This window comes from Odocoileus virginianus, chromosome 27 (assembly GCF_023699985.2).
Source record: "Odocoileus virginianus isolate 20LAN1187 ecotype Illinois chromosome 27, Ovbor_1.2, whole genome shotgun sequence".
NCBI lineage: Eukaryota > Metazoa > Chordata > Mammalia > Artiodactyla > Cervidae > Odocoileus > Odocoileus virginianus.
This window is the reverse complement of record NC_069700.1, coordinates 7,242,699-7,259,398: the sequence shown is the minus strand read 5'-3', so window position 1 is coordinate 7,259,398 and position 16,700 is coordinate 7,242,699. Positions and strand designations below refer to the sequence as shown.

General features: G+C 39.7%; 1 protein-coding gene across 1 annotated transcript in view; it reads left to right on the top strand.

Annotated features, from left to right (window-relative positions):
- Window positions 1–16,700, top strand: part of RANBP9 (RAN binding protein 9) — a 68,913-nt gene that overhangs the window by 43,876 nt on the left and 8,337 nt on the right. The window contains exons 6-12 of the mRNA XM_020903675.2: window positions 2,860–3,044; window positions 5,532–5,644; window positions 6,947–7,055; window positions 8,856–9,046; window positions 10,139–10,283; window positions 13,177–13,298; window positions 14,911–15,062. Coding sequence (XP_020759334.2) covers window positions 2,860–3,044; window positions 5,532–5,644; window positions 6,947–7,055; window positions 8,856–9,046; window positions 10,139–10,283; window positions 13,177–13,298; window positions 14,911–15,062 — 1,017 coding nt within the window. The remainder of the gene's footprint in view (window positions 1–2,859; window positions 3,045–5,531; window positions 5,645–6,946; window positions 7,056–8,855; window positions 9,047–10,138; window positions 10,284–13,176; window positions 13,299–14,910; window positions 15,063–16,700) is intronic.

The following is a 16,700-nucleotide window of genomic DNA, read 5'->3' as shown; positions in this document are numbered from 1 at the left end:
GTTTTTCAAAATGATCATTCTTCCCCAACTCACCTCACCATCTTTAGATATAGTGATTGTGTTGAGTGTATGCCCTTCTAGATCTGTTATAAACTTGTGTTAGCCAGCATGTCCGTAACTGTCGGCTGGAAGAAGATGGGTCATAGTTAAGGCTCTGTTCTGGTAGCTTGCTTTCTTCATTTAGTAATGTGTAGTGCGCCTTTCCGTGTCATTATACACATTTTTAATGCTTTCTTTATGCTTGTTTTTATAATATTTTATTGTAAGATATACTGCAACGATTTAAAGATGGTTGTTATTGCGTATTTGACATTTATGAAATGGGGTGCATCCTAGAAATCTATGGCCTGTCACAGTTTAATGGACAGTGTTTCTGCTTAGACATAAAATGATGGTAGATCTTATAGTCAGTGCGGTCTGAGCTTCCCTGGTTGTGGTATATTAATACCACCTGTGAATGGACATTCTTTTTAATTTTTCATTTGCTATTAAAAATAATGCTGCAGGACATATATCTTTGCACATGTTCATTTTTCTGTAGGATTAATTTCTTACAAGAAAAAGACTAATTACCAGTAAGGAAATTGAATCTGTAATTTCAAAATCAGACAAGAAAAAGAAATAAAAGCAATTCTAATTGGAAAGAAAGAAGTAAAATTGTCTTGTCAGTTTTAATAGATTTTGCCAAATTTCTTTCTTCCAAGGTTATATTGGTTCATATTTCTGTGTACAGTGAATGAGAGGCTTATTTTCTCAGCCTTCATCAACACTGGGTATTCTCAGCTTTTAAAATCTTAATCTGTTGTGCAAAATAATCTGCTTATTTTAATTTGCATTTAAGAAATTCAGTTTGTATCTCTTTATATTTTTAATCATCTTATGTTTCTTCAAATTGCCTTATGTATCTATTACGAATTAAATTTTTTTAACTAGTAATTTTTTGTGTTGTTTTTTTTTTTAATTTTTTATTTTGTGTTGGGGTATAGCCAATTAACAATGACGTGATAGTGTCAGGCCACAGTGAAAGGGACTCAGCCACACACGTCCATGTATCCATTCTCCCCCCAGACTCCCCTCCAGTCCAGGCTGCCACATAGCATTGAGCAGGTGAACTAGTAGTCTTTGTTTTCCTATATTCTTGAGATTATTTTTTCGCGTTTAGAATATTGGTCCTTATATGTGTGGCAGATTTTTTTTTCTATAAATTTCATTTTTCTTGACATAAGAGTCTTTGGCTTAAAACACTCTTATTTTAAACTGTGTCGCACTTTTGTAATGGGCTTTAGTGAAGAAGACACTGTGCCCGGAGTAGAGCCCCGAGTCTCCCTTTCTGTGCATCATCAACAGACTGGGGCTTTAAACCTCCGTTTCTCATTGGGGAAATGAGGTTATAAGAAGTGTCTCACTTGTCCTCACCTTAAAATTCTGTTGTGAGTTCTGTTGATTGTTAAGGATCAGTACATTTGTGTATGTTGCGTTAACATTTATTTCCCTAACCCAGTGTGATTATATCTCTTCATATGTTACCACAGTACTCCTTCTGTTTCTGATTTTGGTTGCTTGATTGGTCACTTGAGTTTAAAAGTACCTTCTTAGCTTTTTGCAGTGAAATCTATCTAAGCATCTTATATTTACACACATTATATTCTCTTAATCTTTACCTGATTTTGTACTGAAAATACCTGTGATAATCATTAAAGCAGAGAAATAGGCATAAATACAGAGGCTGAAGATGAAGTAGGGTTTGGAGTTACATAAAGGAACACTGAACTTAGCTTTTGGTGTTAAATAAGCCTGTGTTCCAGTCCCAGCTCTGCCGTAGCATAGGACAACTGTGAGCACGTTAATTTACCCGAATCCTCAGTTCCTCTATCTTCATAATGCAAATAATAATGATGATGATGACTTAACAGGGTAATTACAATGATTAAGCCCCGACATTTAGTAGGCATTCAGTAACTTATTCTCCTTCAGATGTGACAGCTACTGACAGGACCAGTAGAAGGACTCCTGTATTTTTTGTACAAATTTTTGAAGCTGTTGAACTTGTTTCACCCTCAAGTCTTGGAGTATATCTTGGAGGAAATGCCTTTCTTTATGAATTTGAATGTTTAAATCCTTTCTCGAAATGTGTGCATTTTATTTTTATGAAAAGAATCTCTATTCTTAAAGGCACTGTTTCGCTTATAATTAAATTCTTATCACCATTCCTTAATAAAAGCACCCCAGATGTACAGAGAATAGAAATTAGTAAACTTAAAATAGTGTCTGCCCAGTTCGGATGTCCTTCTCTGGTAATCAGCTTCCACGTGCACTTTCTGAAAGTGCATTGCATGTCTCATACGTAAGATGGATAAACATGAATTATGCTTGAATCTCTCTGTTGTATGACATATTCTTTTTTTTTTTCAATTTTTTAATTGAAGGATGATTACTTTACAGAATTTTGTGGTTTTCTGTCATACATAAACAAAAGTCGGCCATAGGCACACCCATGTCCCCTCCCTCCCAGACCCTTGCCCGTCTGCCTCTCTAGCCCACCTTTCACCCTGTCACAGAGCCCCTGCTTCATTCAGCTCCCTGAGTCTGTGTGACATATTCTTAAGAGCAAGAATTTATTTATTAGAAGTATAATGCCGTATGGTCTGAATAAATAAGTAGCTTAGGTTGCTGTGTATTTTCCTTGATCATTTGCTTTAGTTCTTCCTCTACTAGTTTCTGATTGAGATCTTAAAATATTTGTGGAGCAAATTTGCAATTCTGTTATTTTAAAGGTAGCATTTGAAAGAATGAATTGCTTTTTTTTTTTTTAATTAACATAAAAGGGATGGATATTTAGTGAACTGTGTTGTCTTACAGCCAAATTTATATCCTACTGTGGGGCTCCAGACACCAGGAGAAGTCGTCGATGCTAATTTTGGGCAGCACCCTTTCGTGTTCGACATAGAAGATTACATGCGCGAGTGGAGGACGAAGACACAGGCGCAGATAGAGCGCTTTCCTATTGGAGACCGGGAAGGAGAGTGGCAGACCATGATACAGAAGTGAGTGGGGGATGTGCCGGGCCGGCTTCAGAGTGCCTCTTTCACAAAACATTTCAGCCTTTCGCTGTGAAAGGCTGTTTATGGAATGAAGCTTTCTAATCTATTCATATGTGTCCCAGTGATCTTAGTGTATTAACAATGTTTGATTTGGTGACACATGTCCCGAGTTGTATTTTAGTCTGATTTATTAATTTGCTGGAGGAAATAAAGTGACACTAGATCGCGTAGGTTAATTCATTTGCTGTCCTCAGTAATGGGATTTAATGGTTTCCGTAAGTTACATGATTCAACTATTAATAGCGCCAGTGCAGAAGATAAATTCAGAAAGATCATTTAGATTGTAGAATTCATGTTGTGGTTTTGGGGCACGAACTTGGCTTTGTTGTTCAGCAGTGGTATAAACACTTGGGAGAAAAAATAATTATTGCTCAGTAAGAGTAAACATCAAAATAATGGTGTATTTTACATCCTGGAATACAGACATGATATGCTCATTGCACCTTTCAGGATTTGGCTAAATTTTTCCAGTGAATAGGTAACTATGTAAGAATAATACCAGCTATTTTTATTTACTTGGATCCCTTTTTTTGGTCTGACAAAAAATTTCCAGCCTCAAGAATTTTCAGAACTACATTTACTTACTGTATAAACATTTAAGAGGAGGTGAAGGGAATACAGATCAAGAGACAGTGAGTGTGGAGCTAAGATTCCTCAGTGCAGTTTAAATGCCTGGGAGCCAGTAGTAACAGTGGAGGACAGGCAGCAGAAGAGCAAGTAGTGGGCGTTAGTAAAAGTGCTGTGAATGAATGACCTTTGTCTCGACTCACTCTTTACCCGCAGTTTACAATTTGTTTTATTAGGCAGCTTTTTATGAAAAAGTAGAATTTCAATATGGGAGTTGGCAGGAAAATACAACCCCTGTGACAGTCACCTTTTTTTAGACCACCTTTTGCTTGAAAGGTTCAAGATGACATGTGAATGTCAGTCGTACTGAATAGCAGTAGCTCTTAAAACTCCAAGTAGTGCACACTTCAAAATAAATACTGTTAAGTTTAAGTAGTCATTTTCACTATCATCATCCAACCCAAGAAAATTCAAGATACCCTCAGTCTGACACAGTTCATCTTAAATGTCTGTATAATTGCTTTGACAGTCTTAAATCTACAAATCTCCTAAAACTTGGCATGTTTTTGGGAGGAGATAATTTTGGGCAGGATGATGATTCCGAGAACGAGCTTCTTTCTGGAGTCTTGACACCGGTGTTTCTGCCCTGCACGGTTGGAAGAGTAGGTGCCCTGACTGGGCATCCCCTGCTCAGTGCGAGTCAGAGCGGTTGGGCCGGGACTGCCCCGGGGTCCCCCCCTTAAGGCTCTGCGGCGGTCCCCGCTGAGCGGCGCGGCAGGCGGCCCAGGAGGAAGCGCTCCCCATCCTAGTCCTGCAGCCAGCCTGCAGGGAGAGCACCCTCCCCTGCCCCATTCTTCACAGAACAGATCCTCACTGGGGGAAGTTCATGTGAGAACGCTCTCCCCTACCCTCTTAAACTAATCTAACATTTAGATGAAATAAAATGAAAAAAACCTGTTAGAAATTTCCCCGTGCCAGCTCGGTCCCCTCCCTGAACCACTGCTTCATACCATTTTCGGTTGGGCCCTTAGTAGTGCCAGATTGAGGCAGGTTCAAGAGTTGAATATTTACAGATATATTGGGTATTTCAGTTAATACTGTTAGGTCAACGGTTTTTCTAACATTTCGTCATTAGATCCAAATACCATACTTATAAATACCACTTGGTTTTTAAAAAATCAGTTTGCTCTTTGGAAGTGTCACTTACTCATCAATCATATTTGAGTAATTCATCTCCTGTGCACGAACATACTACCTGATTTAGATTAGAAGGCTGACTCCTCACTGATTAATATTATCACCCTCATAGACTTTGTCTCGGGAGATTCTGTCTGTGGGGTCACCTTCGTATTTTTTGTGTTCACACTTTGTGACCCGTTTTATGTAATTGGTGGACAGGACTGCAAAGAGTTAAACTACAGAACACAAAGAGTTAATCTATTGTTTTTAAATTTCTTTATTTTACAAAATGCCAGCCCTTTACTAGGGTAAGTCATATGATAATGGTAAAATAGAAATTATGGTTAGTATGATTGAGTAAGGGTGGGAAATAATAGGAAAGGACCTGGGGATAATGGAGTGCTAAGAATCAAAGTTATTTCGTGTCCTTTGATTGTCTGGAAATACTTTTTCAGGCAGAGTAGACTCACCATAGCATCTGCAGTTATCTTTTTGGAAATAACTCTGTGCATAAGACAAAATGATGTTCTGAATTGAGCTTGAACCTGAGGTAGTTAAAGCCTTCATTGTTCCCAGGGCACAGATTGGTTCTGTAACACCGGAGTAGGACTGTGTGTGTAAATTGCAGTATGAAGCATGTATTCTCTTAACTAAAAGCTGTGTGTTTCTTCTTTTTATTTTAAGAATGGTTTCATCTTATTTAGTCCACCATGGGTACTGTGCCACAGCAGAGGCCTTTGCCAGATCTACAGACCAGACCGTTCTAGAAGAATTAGCTTCCATTAAAAATAGACAAAGTAAGGACCTGTGATGCATGGCTAACACGTGTTTTCAGATTATAGGTTTGGTTACATTGACTTTTAGAAATTTGATTTTTTAAATGTTTTTTTTCAAATTTATTAATTTGAAATTATGCCTCTGAAATTGACTTTTACTGACATTTTTGAAGATTACCTTAAAAAAATTCACAGGACTATAGTAGTATTCTGGATGTAGAAAGATAGAATTTTGGAGAAATTTTTGTTAAAATGCTTGCCACTTTTGCTTTAAAAATGTTTTCTTGAGCTTTCAGAAAGTAAACATTTAATAAGAAGTGTGTGTGTGTTTTTCAACAGGTAAAGTAGTCCCATGATTGTTAGGTGTTAGTAGAGATAGTGTGTGAGATGTTTGCACTTAAATTGCTATCTAAACTTAAGATAGTGTGGGTCTTAAGTATTTATTGCTTTTGTCCCAATGCTAGTGGCAAGAGCTATGGGGCCTGTTCCGACTGGGGCCTGTTCCGACCAGCATGACAACTAATCCACAGTCAGCCATCCTAGAATTGGTGCTGTTGGTCCATCAGGGAGGGTGTGGCTTGATGAGGGCGCCGAGACAAAAACAAGACATGAGGGATGAAATCATGAGGGATTCGAGCAAAACTCGCATAGGTCAGATTGCTATAACACACTGATGACTTTGTGTTGTAGCTGATTATATGCTCCTCTTTCTCACCACCTGTATAGGCTGTAGCAAACAGGAGATGTCTGCTCAATCTTTTCCTTTCCTTATCTAACCCTCAGGGCATGCTCATTCAGTGGCTCTAGAATTCAGATCTTACTCAGAGGCTAATTTTCATTTAGTACTGGGTTCAAAAGGCTATATAGTATTTGATAAGACATTTTGATTATTATTTCTTTAATATCTCCTATGGTCCTTTCTGTAAAAACCACTTTATTGAGGTATGGTTGACATATGAAAAACGATGCCTATTTAGGATATACAGCCTGATGAGTTTGTATATATCCATGAAACCGTCACCACAGTGTATGACATAATATACCCATCTTTTTCATCTTAGTGTTTAATATATCAGTATTGTTTAACAGCTATTTTTCCTACATTACTTATATGTTTGACTTTTTTTTAGTAGTTTATTACAGTACTTGTTTTTCTAATTGGTTATTTTGTCTGAAAATATTCCTTAAAATAGAAACTGAGTTAGAAAAATAAGTGCAGACTCATCATAATTTAAAGATTTTTTTTACTAATTTTTTGAGGATCTACTAAGTTTCTTTTTCTGTTCTTATAAAATTTATCTTTTGCTTTCTTTTTCTAAATAGGAATTCAGAAGTTGGTGTTAGCAGGAAGAATGGGAGAAGCCATTGAAACAACACAGCAGTTATATCCAAGTTTACTTGAAAGAAATCCCAACCTCCTCTTCACATTAAAGTGAGTTTTTAATGAATGTTATATTAATTATATATGTGCATTACATAACCAAAATTATTTTCCTGCTTTAATAGTTTTAATTTTTGTTTTACCTTGTTTCAGGTATTTAGATATAATTTTGTAATATAGCACATTTAAGTAACAGATTGAGGAATATGAGGACTCTTAAGTAGGAGGCATTTTTCTACTTTGTGTTTGCTCTTCTGTCATTCTATCCCTGTATTTAAAAAAAGTGAAACTCTTAGAGGATGGATATCTATTTTTTCTCTTGTAAAATACCTTATAGTAAGTTTGCAGCATTTTTTAAAATTGCGGTAAAAATATATGTGAAAGTCGCTCAGTCATGTCCGACTCTTTGCAACCCCATGGACTGTATAGTCCTGAATTCTCCAGGCCAGAATACTGGAGTGGGTAGCCTTTCCCTTCTCCAGGGGATCTTCCCAACTCAGGGATCGAACCCAGATCTCCCGCATTGCGGGCGGATTCTTTACCAGCTGAGCCACAAGGGAAGCCCAAGAATACTGGAGTGGGGAGCCTCTCCCTTCTCCAGCGATCTTCCCGACCCAGGAATAAAAACAAGGTCTCCTGCATTGTGGGTGGATCCTTTACCAGCTGAGCTAACAGGGAAACCCGGTAAAAATACACATATCATAAAATTTGCCTTTTTTATATGTACAGTTTTCTGATACTCACCTTGTTTCTAGTACACTCACATTGTTTTTCAGCCACACCAGCCATCCATTTCTAGAACCTTTTTCATGATCTCAGTCTGAAACTTGGTACCTGTTAAACACTGACTCTGCATTTCCCTCTCTTCCTCGGCTCCTGGCAACCACCATTCTACTCTCTGTCTCCGTACACTTGAACTTGAGTACTCTTGAGTGCTTCATGTAAATGGAATCATAAAATGTTTGTCCTTTGTCACTGCCTTACTTCCCTTGGCATAATGGGTGTACACATCTGTGTTGGAGTTCCTGCTTTCATTCTTTTGCATATATGCTCAGAAGGGGGATTGTTGAATATAGGATAATTCTGTGTTTGATTTTTTGAAAATCAGTCCTCACAATTCCATAGCCCTGTACAATTTTACATTCCTGCCAACAGTGACAAGATTCTAGTTTTTCATCCTCACTTACACTTACTGCTTTATGTTTCTTTCATTGTTTTAAAATAAATAATAGCTATTTGGCTTTTTTTGTTGTTGGTTGTATGAAGCTTTGTTATCTTAAAATTCAGCTGTGATTAAGTTTAAGATTTAAGCTTTTTAAGCATCAGAAACACTAAACCAGATGACAGAACTACTTTGCTTTAGAATAAAAGTTTAAATGTGGCCCATTTGATCAAGAGGTTGCAAATGGGACTGGGGTGAGGAAATGTGGGGAGTAGGCCCTTATTTTGTGTGAAGGTAGGTGTGTACATAAAAGTACATCAGGTACTTCTTAGGTACTATTTGATTTGCGTCCAAGTGCAAATATTATTTTGATTATTTTAGGTAAAAAAAAAATGAGGTCTATTTTGATTTACTATAGCTACATATAGATTTTCAGTTTCTTAGTAAATCTTGATTAAAGGTGATACAATGTCTTTTGCATTATACTCTCATTTTTCAGGAAATTTTTAAATATTCTAAGCAGTACAGTATATGGAACCATATTTAACATTTTTAGTATATTATCTAAAGGCCAGACTTACTGATAAATGCAAATTATTAAAGTATTTCCTTGTAGAAGTCTCTTGCTATTAGGTAACTAAACAGTAATCTGAAGATGATGTAAATAAATTTTTGTTTTCTCTTTTTAGAGTGCGTCAGTTTATAGAAATGGTGAATGGTACAGATAGTGAAGTACGATGTTTGGGAGGCCGAAGTCCAAAGTCTCAAGACAGTTATCCTGTTAGTCCTCGACCTTTTAGTAGTCCAAGTATGAGCCCCAGCCACGGAATGAATATCCACAATTTAGCATCGGGGAAAGGAAGTACTGCACATTTTTCTGGTGAGATTCAGTCTTAAGACATTATCTTACAGTTTTTACCCTTCTTCATGGTTTTGAACAAAAATAACTTTTTTAAAAAAGATGTAGACATTTCTGCTAGCATTTTGCATGTTTGTAATTTGAGCTCAAGAGATTCTGGAAGAAGAATTGTGGACAGGTCAGATTCGTGCATTTTTGGTACCAGAAAGTAAGTTCAAGATGAGCTGTCTCTAAGAGTGGGTTACTAACAGATCTGCATAAATGAAGGGCACCATTCGCGTTTTGCCTCTAGAAGTCACGTCAGAGATCCCTGGTAATGAGAAGGCAGTGTGTTTCAGTGAAGTGTACATGTGAAGGCAGTGACGTGGCCGTGGTGTCTGAAGCCACCGGCTCCCAGCCGACTGCCTCTCCCTCCTCCTTTCCCAGCCCGGCTGCTGGCAGGAGTCAGGTCTGCCTGTCCGTTTCCTCCTGGACTCACTGAGGCTTTTGGTGAGTCTTAATTGATGTCGTCTCCTTTCTTGGCTCTTATGACATCACTTCTGCAGATTTATTTCAGGTCCTCCTCAGTCTTTTTGCTCCGCTTGTCTCTTTCTGTTTCTCCCAAGGTCTTACCTTTCCTCTGCTCGTTTAACTTTCTCAAACCCAGCCCAAGGACTGTTCCCTGTGCTCGCGCGGAGCAGAGCGGCACCTTTGCTCTTTCTTCCGCAGCAGAGCGCCTTTCCCTCGCGGCCGCTCAGCTTGCGGCGGCGGCAGCCTGCAGTGTGCGGCTGCCATGCTCGTGCCCATAGCCGGCGCCTCCCGGACACTTCCGTGTCCTGTCAGCCTGGGACAGATCCTTGGCCTCCGTGTGTTCTTAGGAAAACGGGGCTGTGGTAACACTGGGCCTCATGGCAGGGATAAACGAGATGCATAATTAAGCCTTCAATAAATACAGGAGGAGTTACACAATTAGGTATCCTGATGTTCTTTAGAAGAAGGTATCCACTTGTTTTCTATTTAAGTGGTCCACTGACTTTCCCACATTGTAAAAGGTTTAAGTACATCATCAGAACATGGTAGATCTGTTGCAGCCTGATTTGTTTCTGTTTTTATAGTGTCTTCTTTCTCCCCCAGGCTTTGAGAGCTGTAGTAACGGGGTGATATCTAACAAAGCACATCAGGCGTACTGCCACAGTAAGCACCCGCCGTCCGGCCTGAACGTGCCGGAGCTGAACAGCATGAACACGTCCCGGTCACAGCAGCCCAGCAGCTTCACCAGGTAATTCGGCCCCTGGCGTTGGCGTCGCTGTGAGCAGCCCCTGTTACGGGGAGGCAGCGTCTGAAGTCATTTGGGAAAATGGAGTTAGATGGCCACAGTGGGGGTCTGAGAGAACGAAAGGGCGGGGAGTCAGTTCCCCGTGCGCCTCGTGTTCATCCCAGAGGCTCCCTCCTCTTCCTCTGCACCCCTCTCCCTCTGGAGGGGTGACGGGGGCAGATCAAGGCTCTCTGTTGCCTTCCTGCCACCGCAGACCCCTACGGTGGTCACAGGAATGTCATTTGTTAATGTTTCCAAGTTAAGTCACTGTAGTGTATTTAAGCTCTGGAGTTGACATGTGATACATACACAACTACTTTTCCTCTGTGTGTGGGTTTTTCAGTGTGAGGAGTGTTTCCTGAGTTGCAAATAACTAACTTTACAAAAATATTTGTTGGTGAGACCCTACCTTTAATTTGAGTGGCTTGCGTGTAGCAGATAGTTAAGTCGTGTGTAAACATCCAGCACAAGGAGAGGACTGGAGACTCACTGGGCGTCAGACACTCCGCTGCTCAGCGAGCTCTCCCCGCGAAGAGCTTTGAGAGAAGAGGTGTTCCTGTCATGGGACTCTGACATACTCAAGTTTCTAGTCATGAAACCTAAAGGTTCGTGAAATATAACCATTTGAATTAAATGCTAGTGTGTGAGGGCAAGTTCTTACAGATTTTTATCAATTTGATTGATGTTGGTTTGGTCTTAGAACATGAATTGATGGGTCACACTGCATTTTGAGGGGAATATGCCTCAGTGCAAAATTCTCCTATTGAAGGAGACAGCACCTAATGTTTACAGGGACTCTCAATGGAAATATGATTCTGGAGAAGTGCATGTAAAAAATCTGCATTTACAAATTTGGAGATTAATCAGAATTTCCAGGTTGTCTATTACAAATGACAAATATGTCCTGAAATAATGGTATTCTGTGGTCCAGTTGTGAAATCCACAGAAATGACCCAAGAACAGCAGTAGGAAAGGCACTGTCTTGCTGAGGAGGTCAGGGTAGGCAGAGAGATGACGCACTCAAGGATGAAATCCCAATATCGTAGTGAAAACGTCTTACGGAGATGTGGACAGTTAAGCCTCTAGTGCATCACCATACTTTATAGCATTTATTGATAGTACTTTATGATTGTTAGACACTTCTACCTAGTCTGAGGGTAGGCTTGCAGTTACTTTGTGAGTTTTTCACTTAAATACTGTGTCATGGCAGGAAGTTGCTAAAGAGACCTGTAATTAGCTGAGTTGAGGGAAGCAAGCTGAACGGAAGGGGCTGATGACAACAGCATGCCCTTTTGTGTGCAGCACAGAAGTAAGCTCTTAAACTGCCTTAAATTGTCCCGCAGTGACAGTTACTTTCTAGTCTGTACATGGCTTTCCTTGCGACAGTGTTGTGAAGTAGGCAAAGATGGTATTAACCAACTATGAAAACCATTTTACAGATGTAGAGCTGAGTACCAGAGAAGTAAATGGCTTTTTTTTTAAGGTGAATAATTAGTTAACTAGTAAGTTGCAGAACGACGACTACTTCCCAGGATGTCTGACCTCTAGACTCGCGCTTTCTCCATTGGACTCCCCATGAGAAATGCCCTTCTCCCCACCCGCCTTATCCTCCATCCCAGCTTTTATTCAAGCTGTAAAATTCCACTTCAGTTGTTACCTCTCCCAGGATGATTTCTTATCAATTCTCAAATTTCATGAAGACACTAAACAAGCTTTTCTAACTGGCAGAGATGTGCTGGGGCCACGCCCTGTTCTTCTAGATCTCTGAGCTTGATGGTCTTACGGACAGAAGTGTGTATGCACCCACTCGCCCAGGCTGGAAACCAGTGGTTACCTTTGCTGGCATTATGCATAAAGTGCTTTTTGCCTCTCTGCGTTCGATGTTGTTGTTGTTGTTTTTCCTATAAATGAATATACATTGTTTTTTTTAATGAGAAATGATCATTTTAATTTATTTAAATATTTTCTAAATTTTCATCAAGTGTTTCCTTCTGGACTGTATAATCATTCCCTAGATCTTCATAGGAGAAATTTGGAAGGTTAGATATTATTGTTTGAGGTGTGGATGGAATGAAGGGCAAACGTTGGCCACCTCAGCATGGCCTCTTAGAGCTGCTGGCACATGTTATTCATCCAGTCAGTGTGAAATGGGCTAGTTGAAAATGCCTTAGGTATCTCCAAAACAGCATTTCAAAAATTAAGACTCTGCAGTATATTTAGAATCTTCAGCCAACAAGAAACTCTTGTCAGAGAAAAGCAGTGTTGGGTTTTGAAAAGGGCTGAGGGGATGAGACTGAGTAGTCATTTTTCATGTCGTCACTTACCTTTGAGAAAGAGCATAATTTTGAGTAGTAAGGACAAATGCTGAAAAGCTAAGACTTAGAGAAAGAGAAGCCTAGAAGCGAGCTGAGTATGAGGGCAGGGAAAGAGGTGAAATGAGGTGGGTCCCAGGAGTAGTTTGTTTATCAGGGAGGTTTTTCCCTTACATGCTTGGGGCAAGGGGTTGGTATTTTAGGGCAGGAGTTGATTAAATGAAATGCAGATCTAAGTTTGAAAGATAGTGGGAAATATGTGCTAAGAAATGATTTGTCCATAGTGATAGGAAGTCTTAAAGCCACGACATTTTAGTACATGTATCTTTTTCCTTCTTTATCTCCAGGACTATAAGTTCATTAAAAGTTTAGCTACATCTTTGGCTTTGAATACATTCAAGATTTAACTAAATACCTTTTTTCCAGATTGCTATTGCCTTATGAAGTCAGTTTTATAAGTAGGCTCTGTAGTTGAGTACTAATTGATATTAAACTAAGCTGCAAGTGTGCTATTTCTAAAATTAGGTTTGTTTTTTCATTTTCAGTAATGATGTAGACATGGAAACAGATCACTACTCCAATGGAGTTGGAGAAACTTCATCCAATGGTTTCCTAAATGGTAGCTCTAAACATGACCACGAAATGGAAGATTGTGACACCGAAATGGGTCTGCAGTGATATTTCTTACATTTTTAATAAAAAATGATGACTACAAGGTTATGTTTTTACTTGTACTGATTCACAGCTGATGAACATAGATCAGATTTAAAGATGTGTGTGCCATTGGATTTGATAGTAACATATTCTCTTAGAAGTCTCTGAGAGTGGATTGCAGGAGAGAGTAGAGTTTAATTCTTAGTATCTTCTGGAGTTTTCTTTGCTGAACTGCTTCTGCACAGCTGCAGTGCCTTCAGCAGTGCAGCAGTGCTACCTTATCAGTGCTCACTGTCCTTTGAAAGGTTGGTAAGGTTGGAGATGCAAAAAGTTTGTGCACCTGTTTCAGTATAGCCAATATAGATAGGCCACATGGGTAGAGATGATTTTATAAATTCTAATCAAATTTTCTCTAATTCATTTAATCTGAATATATGCGACTATTCATAGTTCAGTGCCTGGCAGGTAGTAGGTGCCTGTTTGACACCCTCCCTTGGTTCCTTCCCCCTCAAAATTATGTGGCTGAAAAATATATTAGCATGCATAATTTTAGTTTGTGGACAACTTGTGTGGTAAATTGTACCATAAAGTGAAACAATCAGCAAACTTTCCCATCAATTGGAGAGTGAAAATGACTGAAGCTTATGAATTTTTATTTGATTTTATAGTATTTTGATACTAAAAGGAATTTATTAACATTGCTAGAAACTGTTTTATAAATGCAAACTTAATATTACTTACACAACCACCTTCTTGTTAAGGACATGTGTTCCCATGTATAATTCACTCTTTCAAGCAAGGAGTATGACTGAAAGGCAGCCTAGTTTTACCCTATCAAATATTAGCATGCAGCCTCAATATTCTAAGAATAATTTGTGCCTAGGGATAAAGAGCAGGAGTTCTAGAGCCGGATCACCTGGACTTGAATTCTGCAACTGCCACTTACTAGCTGTGTAACCTTGGGTGAATTACTTAGGAGCTCTTTGCCTCAGTTTCTTCATCTGTAAAATGGGTGTGACGATAACTGCCTGTAAGTGCTTCATAAACATTAACTGTTACCGTCATGGTTAGTGCTTTATATATTGTTAAATACTGATGTATACTTTCTGCATTGTTGATCAGTGATTATTGTCAGTCAAGATATGTAAACTGTAAAATATTTTCCTAAAAGTAATTAACCCTTTTGATTAGGTACGGTATCGTCTGTGTTTTTATTGGAGTCATTTAGACCATCTTACCTTCTAACTGTTCTGTGTCAGTTAAAGTAGCCTGGGAAGTAGTTACTTTTTCCTTTTTTTTTTTTTTTTTGCAATATTGCTATATTTTTAGAAAACTGCTTTATTTTTCATACCATTTTCCTTGAGACATGTACATCGTAACACTGAAAGCTTGTCACCTGACTTTCAACTCCAAGCTAGATAGATATTGGATCCTAGACTCATGAGCCCTAGAGAAAGCCACAAGATTCCATATTATAATAAATTAAAAAGAAATCACGTATTTAGGTAAAATATTAGGAAGTAGTTACTAAATGAAACATCCAAAATGTTGTAAGCAGTTTATGTTTGTTTCTCCATTGTATCCCAAATGTAAGGTAGTAAAGTACCTGTCTGTTTTGCTTACAGAAGTTGACTCAAGCCAGTTAAGACGCCAGCTGTGTGGAGGAAGCCAAGCTGCCGTAGAAAGAATGATTCACTTTGGAAGAGAGCTGCAAGCCATGAGCGAGCAGCTGAGGAGAGAATGTGGCAAGAACACAGCAAATAAAAAAATGCTGAAGGTAGATTTGTTTTCTCTTGAAAAATTATAAATGTGTGGATGAACCTGGGACACCATTTTATAAAACACTGAGCGACCCTGGGGTTACTGTTGGGCGACTTGGACGCGAACTCCTCCCTGGCCTCCTGCCCAGTCGCGGGTGAACACGTGCAACGGGGGGCGGCGGCCAGGCCCTGCTGGAGAAAGCGCTGGATTTCAGTGAAACACCAAGGTCAGACCCCAGTTCTGCGCTTCCCAGTGTGTGTACCTCTTGTCGGCTTGCTCTCTTAGTTTTATTTTCTCAGCTGTAAAATTGGCCAAGAGAGAAGTGTGCGCATGCTGAAGAAACTATAAATGTGAGATGTTTTGACTTCAGTAAACGTTGCTCAGGGTTGCGGCAGACCGAACGTGTGATACGTGGCCTTTATTTTGATGGTGGTTGGCGAAGGGTTGGGTCGTCTTTCACAGAGGAGTGGAAACACATCCTCAGGTCTCTTCTGGATTGATGCCCCTGCTGGGCAGTGAGGACGGGAAGGTAGTTAGCCACGGCTCTGCGTAGCTGCTGAAGATGGAGTCAGTCAGCACTGCAGTCAGCTGTAGAGATGAGATTTTTTGGTATTCACAGAGGCCCCTGCAGACTGTGAAACCGGAACGTACCCGTCGTGCTGGCGTTTTGTCTTGTGTACCCTGCGTTAGGCTGGGCTCGTGTCAGTTTGTTAGAACGTTTCTTCTCAGTGTTTTGAAATAAGTCCAAAAGCTGAAGGAGAAATGGCCATAGTGGCCTTGACCCTGAGCCCTCGGGTCCTGGAGGAGAGGGCGGCTCAGGACTCCTGCCCGCCCTCCCTGACCTGGGCTGAGAGGGCCGGGGAGCCACGCCGACTAGCACTAAGTATGTGTGAAATCGGGGGAGCAACCGTCCCAACTCCCTGCGCTAATAGCTTTAGTACAGCACCTGTGTAGGCAGAATGGACCTGTCTAGGAAGGGTGAAGAAACCACTTTTACACTTCCAGATAAAAAGGCATGCATAACTTGATTTTTCCAGATCGCAAATTTTCATCATTCTATTAGGTTGGTGCAAAAGTAATTGTGCTTTTTCATTGTTGAACTTTGCCATTTGATATTGGAATACATTCTTAAATAGATATGATTGTGTTATATACCTCATTTTAATGCGCGTTTCTTTGGGTCTTTTTTGTTACTGACTGACTTTAGACTATAGAAATGTTAGACAAACATAAAATTCGAGTGATTTTTTTTCTTTGAGTTCAAAATGCGTCGTAAAGCAGTGGAGACAACTTGCAACACCACAACCGCATTTGACCCAGGAACTGCTAATGAACGTACAGTGCAGTGGTGGTTCAAGAAGTCTTGCAAAGAAGATGAGGAATGCAGCGGCCAGCCATTGGAAGTTGACAACAACCAGTTGAGAGCCATCACTGAAGCTGTCCTCTTAAACTGCATGAGAAGTTGCCAAAGAACTCAGCGTCGATCATTCTGTGTTCATTTGGCATATGAAGCAGATTGGAAAGGTGAAAAAGCTTGAAAAGCAGATGCCTCTTGAACTGACCGATAATCAAAAAAATTGTCATTTTGAACTGTCGTCTTCTCTTATTGTACTAAACAACAGCGAACCATTTCTCGATCAAATTGTGACATGTG